The 22,655-nt window shown below is 36.4% G+C and overlaps 1 protein-coding gene across 1 annotated transcript in view; it reads right to left on the reverse strand.

Moving 5' to 3' along the window:
* The window catches only part of COG5 (component of oligomeric golgi complex 5), a 285,669-nt gene that overhangs the window by 222,861 nt on the left and 40,153 nt on the right, over positions 1 to 22,655 (reverse strand). The window contains exon 6 of the mRNA XM_082661812.1: positions 17,474 to 17,594. Within this exon, the coding sequence (XP_082517938.1) occupies positions 17,474 to 17,594 (121 nt within the window). The remainder of the gene's footprint in view (positions 1 to 17,473; positions 17,595 to 22,655) is intronic.

Genomic DNA, 22,655 nt, shown 5'->3' on the forward strand with positions numbered 1-22,655 from the left:
TTTTAGGGAGAAAGTCTCCACATCAATTAGATGTCTGTTCTTAAGTATCCCCAAACCTTATTTTAAAAAAAACAAACAATACGTTCTCTCTCTCCTCCACCCTCTGTCCAGCAATTACCACTGTTCAGTATTTATGGAGAAGACCAAGCCGAATTTCTCAGAACACAGTTTAAAAACGAACAAGAGGGCTTCCCTGGTGGCGCAGTGGTTGAGAGTCCGCCTGCTGATGCAGGGGACAAGGTTCGTGCCCCGGTCCGGGAAGATCCCACATGCCACGGAGCGGCTGGGCCCGTGAGCCATGGCCGCTGAGCCTGCACGTCCGGAGTCTGTGCTCCGCAACGGGAGAGGCCACAACAGTGAGAGGCCCGCGTACCGCAAAAACAACAACAAAAATATAAATAAATAAATGATAAAAACGAACAAGATTTTGAACTACTAACCTTACTAGGAAATTCTATGAAAAATGTTCTGTTCACATTTTTCTTCCTGTATTGAGATCCTGACTAAATATTATTCTTATTTCTGTTAGAAGTTAAGTAACTATGGCTCATAACCAGGCTCCATCACATGCCTATAACCAGATCTGGAATAACATCCTACAAGCATCCCGAAGACCAAGAATGAACATAACTGTAAAACAGAAACAGTCTTAGAGACAAGCACACAGTAGGGTTTTAAAACATATGTATCAGCAGAGAATTGAATATGTAAACCTGATTAGAATAAAAAGTAGTTTTCTTGTACTCCCAAATTATTTACCTGTAAAACCTTAAATTGGCCTGAGGCCATTATTTGTTTCTTAACAGCAACAGGGGAAAAAAATGTATAATTAGCCATGATATCAGAAGAGTATGCAGGATACTTTATAAGCCCTATCCCATTACAGCTGTTTACTTTAAAAATATTAGTTAACATTTCATATCTGTGTATAAAAAAGGTATGTTTCCTGCCAATAAAAAGACATATAACTCTGGCACTTTCTTCTTGAGGAGAACCAGGACACATTAAAACACTGTATTTTATTTTGTTTTGACTCTAATGTCTTTCTAGGGCAGAACTTTACAGATCAGCCATTCTCTTTCCTCCAAAACACAAAGAATCCTCCTTCCATGTAGCTGATATGGTATAGATGCATTTGTTTCTTATTTGCTGCCAGAACAAGCTACCACAGACTTAAGAGGCCTGAAAGCTACAAATTTATTATCTTCCAGTTTTGGAGGTTAGAAGTCCAAAATGAGTCACAGTGGGCTAAAATCAAGGTGTTGGCATAGCTGCATTCCTTTCTGGAAGTTCTAAGGGAGATACCATCTCCTTGCTCATTCAATTTGTTAGCAGAATTTAATTCCTTCAGGTTGTAGCACTGAGGTCCCCATTTCCTTGCTGCCTGTGAGCTGGGGACAGTTCCCAGCTACTAAAGGACATCTGCATGTCCATGAGTCCCTTCCTTTATCTTCACAGCCATCAATGGCAGGTTAAGTACTTTCACGGTTCAAATCTCTCCTGCCTCTTCTTCTACCATTGCAGCTCTCTGGCTCACTCTTCTGCCTTCCTCTTTCACTTTTATAAACTCAAGTATTTAGAATGGTCCCATCTGGATAATCCAGACTAATCTCCGATCTCAAGGTCCATAACCTTAATCACATTTGTGAAGTCCCTTCTGCCACATAAGGTAATATATTCAAAGGTTCCAGTGACTAAGATGAGAATATCCTTGAGGGGGCGCACTATTGTGCTTACCATACAACACCACATGCTGAGCTGCACTGACTTGAAGCGAGGAACAAAAGAGCATGTCACCACCTTTTGGCTAAAGAAGAAAAGTTCTTAGGATAAAACAGTTCAAAATGCTAAGCAATCTTCATCAAATACTACTACTATCAGAGAATCCATCAATTTAAGTAGACATTATCATTAAATCCTTACTTCTTTTTAAATGGAAAAACACCTAAATATATTAACAACTTACTCAAAGCTAACTATATTTCTCACTGTAAAATAGCACTGGTTTCTACCATTAGGCTCTCTCTCTGTCCACTTTCTTTATGTTCCACAAATCTTTATCTGGAAGAAAGCTTCTCACAAAGCTAAAGACACACTGGAAGACACACAGGCTTAGATGAGGTTTTCTGAAAACCATGACACTTTTTCTATCACAGAAACAAAAATGAATTTGTTAAAATGGTAATAAGACCCATGAGTGCAAGACAACCAGCCAGAATCTTAGAATCCCCATATTAAATATATCTGAAGACTAAAGAAAGGGTGTTGCTGCTTTAAACTAGTTTTGGAAAAGCGAAAGAATAACTTCTATGGGTATAATTTTTCTGTTGCTCTTCTAAGTAAACAAAAGACTTGCCTTAGAGAATAGATGAACAGAGAGAAAAAAGATCCCATAAAACTGATTTTAGTCTTTAAGTAAAAATTTCCACAAAATGTCATCCTTCCAAAACAAAGTAATAACTTTTAATACCAGTAGACTACAAAAGGCAAAGTAATGATAAAGTGCCTTGGCAAATTTATTGTTCTAAGTCTGTAAGGTTACTTAGACTCTATGAAACGTTCTTGTATCCATTCAATCTTTGGGAATACAGAGATTTTATATACATAAAATTCAAGTCTGCACTGAACATTACCTCTAAGCATATTTAAAAACTAAAATTAGTTTGGAATCTCAACCTACAGAAATTTTTATCAAAGTGATTCAAATTTACAATGCTCATTTGATTTTATGGACTTTGAGTGCATATGCGCAAAAGGCACATACGAATTATTTTAGTCTAGTTTCCACTAATGGCAGAGTAAATTGGTCAAGCATAGTTTCCTGCAGATAATTTCTAAACCTAGATTAGCCATTTTTAAGAACACACTTATTTGAAGGCCCTGGAAAGTGATCAAAGGCAGGAACATAGGGAAGGAAGGGTTACATTTGAAATATATAAATTTCAATGGGTAAGGATTCCAAGTTTGGCGTTTTTTGCCTAAGGGCACTGACCACCATTACCGCCATCAACTCCCATTCCAATGCCCACAGTTCTTGCAGCAGAAAAATACAGATTTACAGTCCAGAGATGGTAGAGAACACGAATTAAGACAGAGTAACTATAAATTTAGAAAGAAAAATCCTAAAAAGAATAGAGCCACAGCAGGAGCAAGACCCAAATCCCTGGCTTACCATTAAAATATACACATGGGGGAGAAGGGAGGACCCAGGAGGAGGGGGAGAAGGGAGGATCCAGGAGGATGGGGAAAAGCAAGCAAAAATCAGAGGGGTGTCTACCAGTAAAAGACTGGCAAGCCATGTGAGTTTACTGCTGTTTTTAGACTGATGGTTTTCCCCAAACAGTACACAGCTCAAGCAGCAGAAAGCTGGGGCCTTACTATAACTTGAGGTGTCACAGGACAGAGCTCAGAGCTGAAAGAGCAACTGGAAATTTAGGAAGGAAACTCTAAAGGAAAAAAAGATACACAAAACCTGAGGCCCATGATCTTAGTATCAACTCTGACAAAATTCTTGGTGACATCTAAACTACAGAGGTACAGGGCTGATCTATCTATCAGGTACCAGGTTACTAAAGCAATAGCTATAAACCAGAAGAACTGAGCAGAGATGAAGACCACACAGTACAGGGGAAAGAATGTGTAGCTTGAGATCAGAGAACTTAACTGCCAGCTGGAACAATAACAACAAAAAACAATCCTCAGAGAACACAGTAGAATCTCAAATGACAAATATATTATCCACAATGTCCAGTTTTCAACCCAAAATTACTCCATATGTTGGATCAACAGTACAGAATAGAGAGCCCAGAAATAAACCCATACACCTACCTTCAACAAAGGTGGCAAGAATACACAATGGAAAAAAGACAGTCTCTTCAGCAAGTGGTTGGGAAAAGCTGGACAGCCACATGTAAATCAATGAAGTTAGAACACACCCTTATACCATATACAGAAATAAGTCCAAAGTGGCTTAAAGACTTAAATATAAGACACTACACCATAAAACTCCTAGAAGAGAACACAGGCAAAACATTCTCTAACGTAATTCGTATCAATGTTTTCTTAGGTCAGTCTCCCAACGCAACAGAAATAAAAGCAAAAATAAACAAGTGGGACATAATCAAACTTAGAAGCTTCTGCATAGCAAAGGAAACCATAAACAAAACAAAAAGACAACCTATGGATTGGGAGAAAATATTTGCAAACAATGTGACCGACAAGGGCTTAATTTCCAAAATATACGAACAGATCATACAACTCAAAACCAAAAAAAACAAACAACCCACTCAAACAATGGGCAGAAGACCTAAATAGACAATTTTCCAAAGAAGACATACAGATGGCCAACAGGCACATGAAAAGATGCTCAACACTGCTAATTATTAGAGAAATGCAAATCAAAACTACAATGAGGTTATCACCTCACACCAGTCAGAATGGCCATCATTAAAAAGCCTAGCAATAACAAATGTGCGAGAGGGTGTGGAGAAAAGGGAACCCTCATACACTGTTGGTGGGAATGTAAGTTGGTAACAGCCACTATGGAGAACAGTATGGAGGTTCCTTAAAAAACTATAATAGAGTTACCATAGGATCCAGCAATCCCACTCCTGGGTATATATCCGGAGAAAACTATAATTCAAAAAGATACATGCACCCCAATGTTCACAGCAGCACTATTTACAATAGCCGAGACAGGGAAGCAAACTAAATGTCCATTGACAGATGAATGGATAAAGATGATGTGGTATATAGACACTATGGAATACTATTTGGTAAAAAAGAATGAAATAATGCCATTTGCAGCAACACGGATGGACCTAAAGAATATCATACTAAGTGAAGTAAATCAGAAAGAGAAAGACAAATGCCATATGATACTTATATGCAGAATCTAAAATATGACACAAATGAACTTATTTATAAAACAGAAACAAACTCACAGACAGAAAACAAACTTATAGTGCCCAAAGAGGAAAGGAAGTGGGGGAGGGATAAATTAGGAGTTTGGGATTAGCAGATACAAACTATGTACTATATATAAAATAAATAAACAACAAGGTCCTACTATATAGCACAGGGAACCATAGTCAGAATCCTGTAATAAACCATAACAGAAAAGAATATTAAAAAGAATGTATATATATATGTATAACTGAATCATTTCTCTGCACACCAGAAACTAACACAATACTGTAAATCAACTATACTTCAATAAAAAATTATTCCACATGCAAAGAAACAGATGTACATAACCCATACTCATGAAAAAAAAATTTTAAAGGCAGATCAAAGAAATTGACTCTGCAAGTGGGCTCATACAAGGGATTTAGTAGACAATGACTTCAAAACAGCTAATATTTCACCTGAAGTAATTCAACATAAGCACTAAGTAGATTGTGCTAAATTAAAGATGCATGTTGTAATCCCTAGGAATTCCTGCAAAAATAATATAAACTTACAGCTAAAAAGTTCATAGACAAAATAAAATGGAATACACAGAACTATCTTATTAACACAAAGAAAACAAGAAATTCCAACAAAGAAAAGCCTAGGACCAGATGGCTTCACTGGTGAATTCTACCAGACATCTAAAGAAGAATAAATACCAAAAACTTCTCAAACTGTTCCAAAAATTGAAGAGAAGGGAACACTTCCTAACTCATTCTATTAGGTCAGCATTACCCTAATATCAAAACCAGACAGAGACACTACAAGAAAAGAAAACTGCAAGCCAATATCTCTTATAAATATAGATGCGGGAATTCCCTGGCAGTCCAGTGATTAGGATTCCATGCTTTTACTGCCAAGGGCGCAGGTTCGATCCCTAGTCAGGGAACTAAGACCCTGCAAGCCATGCGGCAGAGCCAAAAAAACCCCATATATATGTATGCAAAAATCCTCAACAACATACTAACAAACTGAATTCAACAACATATTAAAAGGATTATAGACTGTGACCTAGTGGGATTTATCCCTGGTATACAAGAATAGGTCAACATACAAAAATCAAAGCAAGAGACCACATTACTAGAATGAAGAGGGAAAAAAACCACATGGCCATCCTGATGCAGAAAAAGCATCTGACAAAATTCAACACACTTTTGCAATAAAAACACTAAGTAAATTAGAAATACAAGAGAATTTCCTCAGCATAATAACAGTCATACATGAAAAACACACAGCTAACATCATACTCAATGATTAAAGACTGAATGCTTTTCCCTAAGATCAGAAACAAGGTAAGGATGTCCGCTTTCACCACTTCTATTCAACAAAGTACTGAAAGTTCTAGCCTGCACAAACAGGCAAGAAAAATAAATCAAAGGCATTCAAAGTGGAAAGGAAGAAGTAAAATTATCTCTGTTCACAGATGACAAGATCTTATATGTAGAAAACCCTAAAGACCACACACACACACACACACACACACACACAGCTAAAAAATGAATTCAGCCAAGTTTCAGGACACAAAATCAACAACACACAAAAATCAGTTGTATTTCTATATACTAGCAATGAACAATTCAAAAATAAAGAAAACAATTCCATTTACAAAAGTATTATAAAGAATAAAATACTTAGGAATAAATTTAATTAAGGAGGCTGAAAGCCTTATGCATTGAAAACTATAAAAGACTGCCAAAAGAAATTAAAGATCTAAATAAATGGAAAGACATCTGTGTTCATGAACTAAAAGCCTTAATACTTTAAGGTGACAATACCACCCAAAATGATCTACAGACATAATACAATCCCTATAAAATTCCCAAAGGCATTTTTTTACAGAAATAGAAAAACTCATCGAGGGATACTGAATAGTCAAAACACTTCTGAAAAAGAAGAACAAAGTGGGAAGACTTGATCTTCTGAATTTTGAAACTTACAACAAAGCTTTAGTAATCATAACAGTATGGTACCAGCATAATGATACATATTCCATACACCAATGGAATAGAAGACAAAGCCCAGAAATAAAGAGTTACGTAAATGGTCAATTAAATTTTGACAATGGTGCCAAGTCCATTCAGTGGTGAAAGGATAATGTTTTGAACAAACAGCGTGAGGAAAACTGGATATCCACATGCAAAAAGCATAAAGCTAGATCCCACCTTACACCACATATAAAAATTAACTCAAAATGGATCAAAGATCTAAATTGAAGAGCCAAAACTACAAAACTCTTAGAAGAAAAACAAGGGGGAAATCTTCACTGAGCTAGATTTGGCAACCGTTTCTTAAGTATTACACCAAAAGCACAGAGAACAAAAGAAAAATTGGATAAACTGGACTTCATCAAAATAAAAAATTCTCCATCAAAGGATACTATCAAGAGAGTGGAAAGACAACTCACAGAATGGGAGAAAATATTTGTGGGAAAAAATATTTTAGCTGACAAGGACTAGTATCCAGAATATATTTAGAACTCAACAACAAAAAACAAACGACTCAGTTTTTAAAATGGATAAAAGACTTAAAAAACATTTCACCAAATAAGATATAAAATGGTCAATAAGTACATGAAAACATGTTCAACATCACCAGTCTTTAGGAAAATGCAAATCGAAACTTTAAGATGTTACCTTCACACTTATTAGGGTGACAATTATTTAAAAAAACAAAAAGGAAAATAACAGGGGTTGATAAAGATGTGGAGAAATTCAAATTCTAGTGCACTGTTGGTGGGAATGTAAAAAGGGCACCTACGGTGGAATACTGTTTGGCAGATCCTTAAACTGTTAAACACAGAATTACCATATGACCCAGAAATCCCACACCTAGATATATACCCAAAAGAACTGTAAACAAGGACTCAAACAGATACTCGAACACCAATGTTCATAGCAGCATTATTTATAAAAGCCTTTTCAAAAAGTGGAAACTAGCCAAGTGTCTATCAAGAGATGAATAAACAAAAAGTGATATACAATGCAATATTATTCAGCCATAAAAAATGGAATGAAGTTCTGATACACGCTACAACACAGATGAACCTTGAAAACGTTATGCTAAGTGAAATAAGCCAGACACAAAAGGACAAATACTGTATTATTCCACTTACATTAAGTACCTAAAATAGGTAAATTCAGAGACAAAAAGTAGAACAGAGGTTACCAAGGACTGGGGAAACAGGAAAATGGGGAGTTACTGGTTGATGAATACAGCGTTTCTCTTTGGGATATGATGGAAAGGTTCTGGAAATAGTGTTGAGGGTGACACAACACTGTGAATGTACTTAATAACACTGAATTTTACACTTAAAAATGGTTTACGAAAAAAGGACAAAAGAAAAAAAGCAGGAAAGAAAGACAGGAACAAAAGAAAAAAGATGATAAAAATAGAATATAGCAAAATGGCAAACTCAATCCAACCATATCAATAACTAGTAAAAATATATATGAACACTCCAAACAAAAGGAAACTGAAATTATAAAAGAACAGATAATAAAGCAAGACTCAAGAACACTCCATCTACAAAGAAATAGACTTTAAATGCAAATTCAAGATGGCTACAGTAATCAAAATATAAAGATATGTGAAATAAGGACAGACACATAGATAAATGGAACAGAATAGAGTTCAAAAATACACCTACAGATATAGAGTCAATTGATTTTCTAAAAAAGCCCCAAGGTAATTCAGTGGAGAGAGGAAGGTCTTTTCAACAAATGGCACTGAATCAATTAGATATCTTCATGGAAAAAAATAAGCTTCAACCTTTCCCTTGCATTATATCAAAAAGTACCCTGACATGAATCATAGACCTTAACACAAAAATTAAAACTTTAAAACTTCCAGAAAAAAATGTAGAAGAAATTTTTTGCAACTGTAGGACAGGAAAAGATTGTCTTAGATAGGGCTCCAAAAGTGCAAACTATAAAACAAAACTCACCCCCCTCCCAAAAAAAAAGAAAAAGGTACACTGGGCTTCATCAAAATTAAAACGTTCTGCTCAAATCACACCACTAGGAATATTAAAAGACAATGCACATATATTCACAAAAAACATTCACACTCACACACACACACGTGACAAACTTGTATCCAGAATATAAAAGACCTCTCACAACTCAATAAGAAGACAAACCCAGTTTAAAACAAGGGCAAAAGTCTAGTTACCCTGTATTTCACAAGATTGTCTTTTATTGAACCCTCTTAGCCATTTTTTATTTTTGTGTGAATCAAATGCACTTCAATCCAAGGCTCAGATCTTATCCCACACATTTGGGTTAGGCACACAAATTTAACCTTTTGTCATCATTAGACATTGTAAGAGACAAGAGTTAATAAAAGGAGATGGGATAGCTTAGTCCCGAAGCACTTAGGGGTGAAAATGCACTCCAGTTTGAATTGAGTAATTTAGTAATATTTGTTCCACAGTTTTAAAGTAAATTCATACTGTCTTTCAAAAAAAAAGACAACAGATCTGGACAGACACTACACAAAGATAAATGAAGTGGGAAATAAATATTCAAAATCAGGTTCAACATGATTTGTAATCATGTATATGCAAATTAAAATCATAAAGAGATACCTCTACACATCTATGAGACTGGCTAAAATTAAAATGATTTACAATGACAAGCACTGAAGGATGTAAAGCAAATGGGACTCTTATGCATTGCTGGTGGAAATGTTACAACCATTTTAGAAAAGTGTAGCACAGAGGAAAGACCAGTGAAGATACAAAGAGAAAGTGGCAATCTGCAAGTCAAGGAGAGAGGACTCAGAAAATAAAAAACCTATGAACACCTTGATCTTGAACTTCCAGACACCAGAACTGTGAAAACATATATTTCTGTTGTTTAAGACACCCGGTCTGTGATAATTTTGTTATGGCAGCCCCAGCAAACTAATACTGTTGCTATATAAGACTACTGTAAAAATAAAATTACCTATTAGTTTAAAAAGAAAGAAAACAGTGTAGCAAATCTTAAAAAGTTAATCATAACACTTACCAGATGACCCAGCAATTCCACGCCTAGGTATTTACCCAAGGGCACTGAAAATAAATGTTCATGGCAGTTTTATTCACAATAGTCTAAAGTTGAAAACCCAATATGTATCAAAAGCTGAATGGATAAATATATTGTGGCATACACATCCACTGGAATACTACTCATCAAACGAATGATTCCACATATATGAAATCCAAAAAAGATGGATTCCACATATGATTCCATGTATGATTCCTGTATGATTTCACATATATGAAATCCAAGAAAGAGCAAAATGAAATCTCTAGTAACAAAAGTTCTTGCTGGAGGTGGGGGGACTGACTCAGAGAGGCACAAGACAACTTTTGGGGGGTCACCACTGGCCTCTGAATACATTCCTAGTTGTGACAATAAAACTGTAACATCAGCATTATCTTCCAATTAGATACGGTAGAAAAACACATTTCTCATTTATTGACAGATTTCAAGTCCCTAACACAGAAATTAAAACAAATGACTAAAACTGCATCCTATTTTACTAAACATGTCTCTCAAAAGATCATGCCTGCCTACCTGCCCTGTTGTTTACATGGTATTAAAATGTAAAGTTCTATAAGTATACCTATAATCATAAATTTACATTGAACCCTTTTAACTTAGCCTATAGCCAATTTCAATCTACTAAACCAAAGACGGATAAAAACTGTTTAACATATTTAGAATTTTTATACATAAAGTAATCAAGTATAATGGCAATAAAAAGTAAAACAGCCCATCTAATGTTTCCCCAAAATATTAGACTTAGAGACTCAAAGCTGCAATTCGCTAGAAGTACGCTGACACCATTTTTTAGGAACAATCAATAAAATAATCAGTAAAAAGTCAATACAATAAGAAGCCTGTATTTGGAGCATTGTTTATATTCATTTAAGATACACTGCAATTTTTAAAACTTACATGTACTGGAATGGAAAAGAGAAGTATTGGCTTAAGCATCCAAATAGAAAATAAAGCCCTTAGAGCCGAGTAATTGAAAATTTGATACATTACTAGATTGAAGAACCTTACACTAAATTAATTTTTCTCAAACAATGATGAATGGTCCAGCAGGGGGTGACAAACAGTAAGGTAAACTACAGACCTTCAATAAACATTACCTGACCATATGGAATAAAATATATATCCAAAAATACTACTGTAACTTTGAAATGTATGAAAAATAATATACTAAAGTTTACAAAAAGTAAGCTGCTTGTTTTTATCTGGATATTAATCCTCATTTTCTGACACTATGTGATGAAAGATAAAACCAAAAAAATACGATCATAAATGCTGTATGGGTATTATGTGTTAAATATAAATTTGGATAACATTAAGTTCAATTAGTTTAAAAAAAAAGAGGGTTTGTGGGTGTGTAATTTTAATATGCTTATGTCTCCACACTGGCAATCCCATACCTAAGCATAAACCCATTATTCTGGATTTGAGCACAGCATCACCCTGACCTGGTGGTAGCTGAATCCGGTCACATATGTAAGTAATTTAGAGACTATCTAAATCAAACATAGGTACTGAAGATGTTTATCATCATATATGATTACACTGTAGGTTTAAAAAGGCATACTGGGCTTCCCTGGTGGCGCAGTGGTTGAGAGTCCGCCTGCCGATGCAGGGCACATGGGTTCGTGCCCCGGTCCGGGAAGATCCCACATGCCGCGGAGCGGCTTGGCCCGTGAGCCATGGCCGCTGAGCCTGCGCGTCCAGAGCCTGTGCTCCGCAGCAGGAGAGGCCACAACAGTGAGAGGCCCACGTACCGCAAAAAAAAAAAAAGGCATACTGAATTTGCTACGCTGAAGTTGTCACAAAAACCTATGTATGTTTTCAATGCATTTAAGACGTCATCTCAACCTAGAGATTATCATACTAAGTGAAGTAAGTCAGAAACAGAAAGACATACCATATATCATTTATATGTGGAATCTAAAATATGACACAAATGAACTTAGTTATGAAACAGAAAATGACTCACAGACATAGAAAACAACTTACGGTTACCACAGGGGAAAGGGGGTGGGGGAGGGATAAATTGGGAGTTTGGGATTAGTAGATACAAACTACTATATATAAAATAGATAAACAACAAATGTCCTACTGTGCATAGCACAGGGAACTATATTCAATATCCTGCAATAAACCATAATGGAAAAGAATATTAAAAAGAATATATATATATACACATATATATGTATAACTGAATCACTTTGCTGTATACCAGAAACCAACACAACATTGCAAATCAACTATACTTCAATTAAAAAAGAAGTCATCTCAGACCTAATTTAATACTGGAAATGGTTACATGGCATATTTACAAATTTTCCTATCAATAAACAATTTTTAAAAGCTTGAAATAATACAATGTTCACCAACTACATCATCTTACAGACATCTCAAAAAAAATTCATTAGTTCCTTAATTATCGATCACCTATTACGTGGCAAAGATTATGTAAATCATACTTTTTCCCACCTATGCATAAATCAAAAATGTTTGCATATAAGTATTGTTTTATCAGATTGAGAAAATATCAGTTACAATAAGAACATTAGTGGATAAAACAAACTTAGACTATCCCTTCCTTCTATAAAAAATATTTCATAAAATGCTTCTATGATAAATTTGAAAAATATTTTCTCATGATACACGGTGTTAATGTATCACCATCAAAAAACATTTTGTTGCAGCTTAGCAACAAAATTATAAAACTCAGAGGACAGACCATACACAGTAAAAATTAATGGAGGATATACTTACTTTTTTTTTTGTCACACCACACAACATAAAATACATTCACTATATATAAACCATGGTATAACTTAAATGTGATTTAAGTGTATCATCTTAAACTAATGTTCAAAAAATGTTACAAATTTAGTAAGGCCCATCTAAATTTGCATCTAGTGCCAAGACTTTTCTTGCAGAAAAACCATAAATCAATGTGATATAATTTAATCCTGAAATCTGTACTATATAGTTTTATTTTTTAATCATACATAACAATATGCATGAAAAATTACACATAAGTCTGCACTAAAAAAATTCTGCTTATTCTGTCAGTAAGACACCCGTATGATTTTAATTTTTACTTCCCTAATGCCTAATGATGCTGAGTATCATATATGCATATTTGCCATTCACGTATATTCTTTGGTGAAGTGTGTGTTCAAATCTTTTGCCTATTTTTTAACTGGGTTGTTTGTGTTCTTACCAATGTTGAAAGTTTTTTATATATTCTGGAAGCAAGTCCTTTATCAAATATACACTTTGCAAACATTTCTGTCTATGGCTTGCTTGTCTTTTCATTCTTCTAGCAGCATCGCTCACAGAAGTTTTAAATTTTGATAATGTCTAATTTACCAATTTGTGTGTGGCGGGGAGAATTGTGCTTTGGGTTATATATCTAAGGAATCATTTTCAAAATCAGAGACATAAAAATGTTCTCCTACGTTTCCCTTTAGAAGTTCTATAGTTTTAGGTTTTATATTTAGGACTATGATCCATTTTCAGTTTTCTTTTTTTCTTATATGAAGTAAGGTATAAATACAAGTTCACTGTTATACATATGGATATCCAATTTTCCCAGTACCATCTGTTGAAAAGACTCTTTTCTCCACTAAATGTGTCAAAAATCCGTTATTCTTACATGTGTGTGTCTATTTCTGGGCTCTCTATTCCATTCCATTGACCTATTTGTCTATCTTTTTGTCTTGATTAGTATAAGTCATTGTAACAGGTCTTCAAATCAGGTATGGTTAATGCTCCAACTGTGCCTGTTTTTTGGGGTTTTTTTTAAGTTTTGGCTATTCTAGATCCTTTGCATTTCCATATGAATTTTAAAATCAGTTTGTCAATTTTAATAAAAGCCTGCTGGGATGCAGGTTGTAACTGTGCTGAATCTATACAAATCAATTTAGGGAAAATGGGCATATTAATAAACACTATAAAGTCTTCCAATTCACAATGTTTATTTACTTATTTAGGTCTTTTTAATTGTCCTCAACAATGTTTTCTAGTTGTCAGTATACAACTGTGTATCTTCTGTCAAATTCAACCCTAAGTAGTTCATATTTTCAATGCTATTATGAGTGGTATTTTTGAATTTCAACTTCCAATTGCTTGTTAATATTATACAGAAATAAAGGGAATTCCCTGGCAGTCCAGTGGTTAGGACTCCACACTTCCACTGCACGGGGCATGAGTTCGATCCCTGGTTGGGAACTAAGATGCCCGCAAGCCATGTGGCACAACCAAAAACAAAAAAAAGAAAAAAAAAGAAATAAAACTAATTTTTGTATATTGATCATATATCCTGAAATCTTGCTAAACTCCTGTATTAGTTCTACAAACTTTTTTTTGTGAACTCAAAACAAGATACTACTACACACCTATTAGAATGGCTAAAATTAAGATGACTGACTATAACGAGTGTTGACAAGGATGCAGAAAAAGTGCAGTTTTCATACACTTCAGGTAGAACACCAGGGCAATTTCTTTCAAAGTTAAACATACATCTACTATATGATCTGGCCATTCTGTATCTACATATTTATCAAAGAGAAATGAAAGCATATGTCCATAAAAATACCTGTATATGAATGTTCATAACAGCTTGATTTGTAATAGCCAAAAACTAGGAACAACTCAAATATCGATCAACAGGTGAATGAATAAACCAACTGTGGGATATCCATATAATGGAAAACTACTCAGCAATGAAACGGAATGAGCTATTGATACACACAACATAGATGAATCTCAAAATAATTAAGGTGACTGAAAGAAGCCAAACAAAAACACAAACTGTATGATTCCATTTACATAAAGTTCATTAAAATGCCAACCAATCTATAGTAATAGAAAGCAGATCCATAAATGCCTGAGGAGGGATTACCAAGGGGCATAAGGAAACTTTTGGGGGCGATAGTTATGTATCTTAATATTGGTGATGGTTTCATGTCAAAACTTGCCAAACTGTACATTTTCAATATGTTGCAGTTTACTGTATATCGCTTAGACCTCAATTTTAAAAAAAAGAAAAGGTACCAGCATAATCATCACTAGGCACCAGAATATACTTTTTAAATTGATATATAACTTTAAAGTGATATATAATTCACAAAGCATAAAATTCAACCTTTTAAAGCATACAATTCAGAGGCTTTTTTGTATATTGACAAGGTTGTGCAACAATCACCACTATTTAACTGCAGAACATTTTCACCACTCTAAAGAGTGGTATCCATTAGCAGTCACTGACATTCCCCTCCAAGTCCCTCAGAATATAATTAACTTTCAGATGACAATGTATTTCATCTGGTCACTACATTTCAAGCCTCAAGACCTTTCAAGTTTGAGAGATTGGTTTTCAGTTAATCTCAGGGGCCTGCTACTCTTCATCATTTTATTCTTTCTAATGAGAGCCAGAACCATACAGATATAGACACTGATAATTTCAGAGATGCTCCAATCACAGAAACAGCATTTAGTGTACATGTGTAACTGTAATAATGATTACCAAATTATTACTTTTATTAAAACATTAATTCCAAATGTAGAAACTTTATCTCCCTCTTGGCTTCTCCTTATTATCAATGCCAGGACTGGCCAAGACTGAACCACAGTGGTGAATGATAAAGACATGATGCCTTTGAAATTTTTGAATAGCACATAATCTGCAAAGCTTTAAAAATTTAAATTAACACAATCCATTTTGAGATAACTCCATAATTTACTATACTTTCTCAACAACTTGTCATCGTTTAACATTTATAAAACTTTGGGTAAAGCCAAAGCCTCACTGGAAGGATAATGAGTTTATACTCTGCACTGTACCAACACAGAACATTATGATTAATAATTGTGCCTTTTTAAGAAACGAAACTGAGTTATTTGTAGTGAGGTGGATGGACCTAGAGTCTGTCATACAGAGTGAAGTAAGTCAGAAAGAGAAAAACAAACACCATATGCTAACACATATACATGGAATCTAAAAACCAAAAAAAGTTCTGAAGAACCTAGGGGCAGGACAGTAATAAAGACGCAGATGTAGAGAATGGACGTGAGGACACGGGGAGGGGGAAGGGTAAGCTGGGACGAAGTGAGAGAGTAGCACTGACATATATATCCACTACCAAATGTAAAATAGATAGCTAGTGGGAAGCATCTGCATGGCACAGGGAGATCAGCTGGGTGCTGTGCGACCACCTAGAGGGGTGGCATAAGGAGGGTGGAAGGGAGACGCAAGAGGGAGGGGATATGGGGATATATGTATACCTATAGTTGATTCACTTTGTTATACAGCAGAAACTAATACAACACTGTAAAGCAATTATACTCCAGTAAGGATGTCAAAATAAATAATAAAATGTGCCTTTTTTAAAAAAAGAAGATATCACCATTTGCATTACAGCATCTGTTATTTCTAGGAGAGATGATAATCATAATCAAAATCTAGTAACTTTTTACTATGGAAGAGTATCAGTGATGACAAGTATACATAATAAATCTTGGAATAATTTGTGTTTGTTTTTAATGATTCTATTATTCGAGAGTTTATTTTTTGGAGCACAGAAATTAAATATGATAAAGCAAAAAATAACAGCTGATACTAAGATTTTTACACTTCTATATTTAGCACATATTGTGAAAAAACAGTGAAGCATTACTCACTGCTTTAAGATTAACTTTTTATATAATATATTCCGAGCACACTAAATCACAAGTTCAATATATTCCCATGATGTGCCTAAGCAATGTATTTGAGCATTATAAATTGAAATGTTGTTGAAGCATGCTTTGTGAAGGATGTTACATTTCCTTAGTCAAAACAGGGAATAAGCATTACAGTATGACTATGTAATTGAAATATAGGAAAATTCAAAAAGAACATGTAATGCACATCTTTGATATTCTTTTGGCATAACTACTTTCAAAGCACGTTACTAAGCATTAGGAGACTCTTGATATTTAAGATGGATATAATCAAAGACCTTCTGAACCTAAAAAGGTACAAATTCCACTAAACACATCCACTTCAGAAAAATTACTGGGTACCCAATGAAAAGAAGAAAACCGCAAAGCCTCATTAAAATGCAGGTGTTAGGTAGTTCTTTAAGCACTTGGTAGGTATTCAAAATTTTGCCTGAAAAATTATGAACTGCTTCATCATAGACCTTGCAACCTGTCAGTACTCAAAGCTGTCACTGCTGACACCCTTGAAGGTCAAGAGGCTGCTCTAAATGTTTAAGAATGATGAATGAAGAAATGAATTCAACAGATCTTCTAGGCACCATGCCAACATGAGACTTGTCACCTAAAAATCAGCATTTCTCCTGGACATTTCTCCTAGGGAAATGAAAACTTAGGTTCACATAAGACCTGTATACAAATGTTAAAGTAGCTCAATTTATAATCACCAAAAACTTGAAACAACCGAATTTCCTTCAACCAGTGAATCAAAAAACAAAAGGACTTACCAAGTTCACTGAGACTCTGAGCAGCTTTTGTTATCTCTCTACTTCCCCCCTGCAGTTGTCCCTGGAGTCTCTTACTGAGATACAAGATGCGAATGATTCTCCGAAGCAAATCACAGGCAACCTGTGCAATGTTAAATAAGTAAAGTCAATCCATGAAGTTTTATTACTATGTGAATCTGTCTCTTCTTTCCAGATGCTAAAAATTCACTCATGTATTTTTTGTTTTCCATCAGTCAGAAATCTAAATAATCACCAGTCTTAAAAAGCAGCATTTTACAATAAGCTCCAATTTATCTCAAAGAGAATTTGGGATTGAGGTGCTATGAAACCTAAGCACTTTTCTCCTCAGTCGTAGACCAGTTTTCTTCTCTAGGCCAGTGGCTCTCAGTCTTGACTTCATATTAAATTCAAATATGTAGGGGGACTTCCCTGGTGGTCCAGTGGTAAAGAATCCGTCTTTCAATGCAGGGGACGCCAGTTGGATCCCTCGTCGGGGAACTAAGATCCCATATGCCACGGGGAAACTAAGCCCATGTGCCACAACTAGAGAGAGAAAACCCGCACACCACAACTACAGAGAGAAGCCCGAGCACCACAACTAGAGAGAAGCCTGCGCGATGAAACTAAAGCCCCCGCATACCACAACTAAGACCCGATGAGGCCAAAAAAATAAAGAAAAAAAAAAATTTCAAGTGTGTAAGTTCAAAACGTTCCAATGCCCAAGCAAGACAGAGCCCTGACCAATTAAAGCTGAAACAGTATTTCTTTTAATATCCTCATGCAGTCCCTGTGTGTGGCCAAGGTTGACAACCACTGTGCTACGGCTGCTTAGCTTCCTACTACTGTTTCCTATTGTTTCCAGTCCTAGTTTCTCTTTCCTAAGTCCGTAGGGGAACAGACTTAAAAGGTCCAGTTTCACTAGATCTTAAAGAATAAGCATGCCCTTACTGATATTTCCTAATGTTTTTATTAATAACAAATTGTAAAAGATAAAGTTATTAAAACAAACCAAAAAAACCCTATCATTTATATGTCACCTCTATTCCCTTTTTTGTTACCAGATCCAATAGTGGGTCTTAACCTATCCAAAAGAGTAAGACATGAAATAAAGATTTGTGTATTTCAAGACGCTTTATTACAGAGGCAATCCAGGGCAATTGCCTGGGGAGAATGAAAAGGGAGACTGATGGAGTAATGCATATATAATGACCTTCAGCTTCAGTGGTGATAATAAAGAAAAGAGAGACAGTCTATGCTGCTTCATCACCACCATCTTTGAATGGCCCTGAAGCTGGATGAGAAGCAAGAACATCTCCCACGTAAGGAGGAAAATCCTAACTGGTAGCAATAAGAATTAAAAGCCCGGGCTTCCCTGGTGGCGCAGTAGTTGAGAGTCCGCCTGCCAATGCAGGGGATGCAGGTTCGTGCCCCGGCCCAGGAGGATCCCGCATGCTGCAGAGCGGCTGGGCCCGTGAGCCATGGCTGCTGGGCCTGCGCGTCTGGAGCCTATGCTCCGCAACGGGAGGCCACAACGGTGAGAGGCCCGCATACCGCAAAAAAAAAAAAAAAAAAAAAAAGCTATTTAAAAGCCCTAGGAAGACAGGGTCCCTGAGGCTTCAACTATAAACATTTTTTCTGAATGAAGTACACATACACCTCAGAGCCAAACACAGCCACACTCATGCACACACAACATACACAAACATATAATCAAATACACACTTACAAACATATGTATATCAAAGGCAGCCAAGTATTAAACATGTTTACTTTTTACTGACTGCTTTTCTAAGTAACTGTAGTCTGAAGTACTTAAAATAATAAAAGAATGTCAAATAAGAATTTCTCCCTGTAAACTGGAAGATTTAGGCATCTTAATCTTTAATTAAATTTTATTTATTTTCTGAATAGGTAATAGAAGCATGAGATTCAAAATTCAAAAGATTAGAAGATAAAAAGTCATCCTCATATTTTTATGTCTCAACTGTGCACTCACCAAAAACAACCACTGTTATCAGTTTCTTGCTTGTCAGAATTATATTTTTAGATGTACCATTTGGAATGTAGAATCCCAAGCAATCACTCCTCTTGGATTCTAAATACATCACGAGGAGAAATAACAGATCTAATCACCAAGAACTGTCCTTCCAGAATTCCCAGTACCTACCCAATAAAGGATATGTTCTCAAACATGAAAGCTTTGAGCTTATTTCTAATGCTTTTCTGTTTAACCATACTTTATCTGTCACCAAGTCTTACTGATTATTCTTCTGTTGCATAACACAATGGCTATTCTACCTCTATTCCTATAAGCATCACCCTAATTCAAATCTTTATCACCTTCACCTTAACACTGTGGTCTCCCGGCTAGCTTTCCAGTCTCTTACTGAAATCCATCTTGCCAGATTTACCTTCTTAGAAACGGTTTTCAGCACTCCACCCCCTTTTTAATAAACCTCAGGGGCTCTCTAGTAACAGATCATGTTAAATCATCTTAGAATAGCATTTAATAAAATCCTCAGTCGGGCTTCCCTGGTGGCACAGTGGATAAGAATCTGCCTGCCAATGCAGCAGACACAGGTTCAATCTCTGGTCTGGGAAGATCCCACATGCTGTGGAGCAACTGAGCCCATGCGCCACAACTACTGAGCCTGCGTGCCATAACTACTGAAGTCCGCACGCTTAGAGCCCACGCACTGCAACGATGAGAAGCCCCACTCGCCGCAACTAAGACCCAATGCAGCCAAAACAAAATAAATAAATTTATACATATAAAAAAAATCCTCAGTCAACACGTCTTAGATAATCTTTAAGGCAGCAACTCTCATCATTTCCTAATATAGTTGCTTTCACTCCAATCAATTTCCTTTTCTTCCTTATTTTTCATTTCAGACTTTTATTATCAAATATATTATTCAGCACTAAAAAGAAATGATCTATCAAGCCATGAAAAGACACAGAGGAATCTTAAATGCAGTTTACTAAGGGAAAGAGGCAATCTGAAAAGGCTACATACTATGTGATTCCAACTACATCACATTCTGGAAAAGACACAACTATGGAGACAGTAAACAGATCAGCGGTTGCCAGGAGTTGGGGGGATGAAGAGTCAGAGTACAGAGGATGTTTAGGGCACTGGAAATACTCCATATGATACTATAATGATGGATATATATCATTATACATTTTTCAAAACCCACAGAATGTACACCAAGAATGAACTATGGAATTTGATAATGATGTGTCAATGTAAGTTCATCCATTGTAACAAATGTGCCACTCTGGTGGCAGATGCTGATTAAGGGGGAGGCTATGCATGTGTGGGGCAAGGAATATATGAAATCTATATCTTTGTCTCAATTCTGCAGTGAATCTAAACTGCTCTAAAAAATTAAGTCTTTAAAAATATAGATTTAGATATTACAAATACAGAAAACTACATACAGAAATTATAGCAAGGGCTTCCCTGGTGGCACAGTGGTTAAGAATCCGCCTGCCAATGCAAAGGACACGGGTTAGAGCCCTGGTCCGGGAAGATCCCACATGCCTTGGAGCAACTAAGCCCGTGCGCCACAACTACTGAGCCTGTGCTCTAGAGCCCGTGCTCCACAACAAGAGAAGCCACCACAAGGAGAAGCCCACGCACCACAATGAAGAGTAGGCCCTGCTCGCCGCAACTAGGGAAGCCCACATGCAGCAACGAAAATGCAACGCGCTCAAAAATAAATAAATAAATAAATGTAAAAAAAAAAAAGAAATTATAGCTAAATGAACTTGGAACTACCATGCAGATCAGGAAACAAAACCAGGTCTGCCACTACAGAAGCCATCCATGTACCCACTACCAATCACAACACCCTCCAGCCATCCTCCCTACTCCCCCAGCCTAACCAAGAGAAACACCATTCTGGTTTTTGTGGTAATCACTTCCTTACTTTCATTTATGGCTTTATATATACCTAAATGCTGTAGCTTAATTTTGCCCTTTTTATTTTTATTTTTTTAACTTTATTTTTTGCCTTCCTTGGGTCTTCATTGCTGCGTGCAGGCTTTCTCTAGCTGTAGCAAGCAGGGGTTACTCTTCGTTGCAGTGCACAGGCTTCTCATTGTGGTGGCTTCTCTTGCTGCAGAGCGTGGGCTCTACACGCACAGGCTTCAGTAGCTGCAGCACATGGGCTTCAGTAGTGGTGGCATGTGGGCTCAGTAGCTGTGGCACACGGGCTCAGTAGTTGTGGCTAGTGGGCTCTACAGCGCAGGCTTAGTAGTTGTGGTACACAGGCTTAGTTGCTCTGTGGCATGTGGGATCTTCCCAGACCAGGGATTGAACCTGTGTCCCCTGCATTGGCAGGCAGATTCTTAACCACTGCACCACCAGGAAAGTCCTAATTTTGCCTTTTTAAACCTAAATGGGTTCCTTTAGCATCTCTTTTTTTTCCTTTGCAATCTGTTGAATATACGGGATCATCTATCTTACACAGTTTCCCACAGACTGGTTTTAGTTGATTGCCTTCCCCTAGTTTAACAAGTCCCTCTGTCTTCTACATTCCTTATACCTTAGTAGATGGATGTAGGCAGCTTCATCAGATACAGGTTTAATATTCTGGGCAAATTTATTCATTAGGTAGTAGTGTATTTATAACATATGTATGATTCTCTGTGTTGTTAGCAGCCACTGATAATGTCAAAATCTATTACAGGTGCTTCCCTGGTGGCGCAGTGGTTAAGAATCCGTCTGCCAATGCAGAGGACATGGGTTCGAGCCCTGGTCCAGGAAGATCCCACATGCCACGGAGCAACTAAGCCTGTGTGCCACAACTACTGAGCCTGCGCTCTAGAGCCTGCGCACCACAACTACTGAAGCCCGTGCACCACAACTTCTAAAGCTCGCGTGCCTAGAGCCTGTGCTCTGCAATGAGAGAGGCCACCGCAACGAGAAGCCTGCGCACTGCAACAAAGAGTAGCCCCTACTCGCTGCAACTAGAGAAAGCTCACGTGCTGCAACGAAGACCCAACACAGCCAAAAATAATAAATAAATAAAATAAATAAATTTGTTAAAAAAAAAATCTATTACAGCATAATGAATACAAAATGGTGATACTCTAGTTATGTCATTTTGCCTTTATTTGCTAGCTTATAAAACATCTCTATGAGAACAAACTTTACCTCATCTATATTAGTTTA

The sequence above is a fragment of the Grampus griseus genome (assembly GCF_964374135.1).
Source record: "Grampus griseus genome assembly, chromosome: 9".
Taxonomy (NCBI): Eukaryota; Metazoa; Chordata; class Mammalia; order Artiodactyla; family Delphinidae; genus Grampus; species Grampus griseus.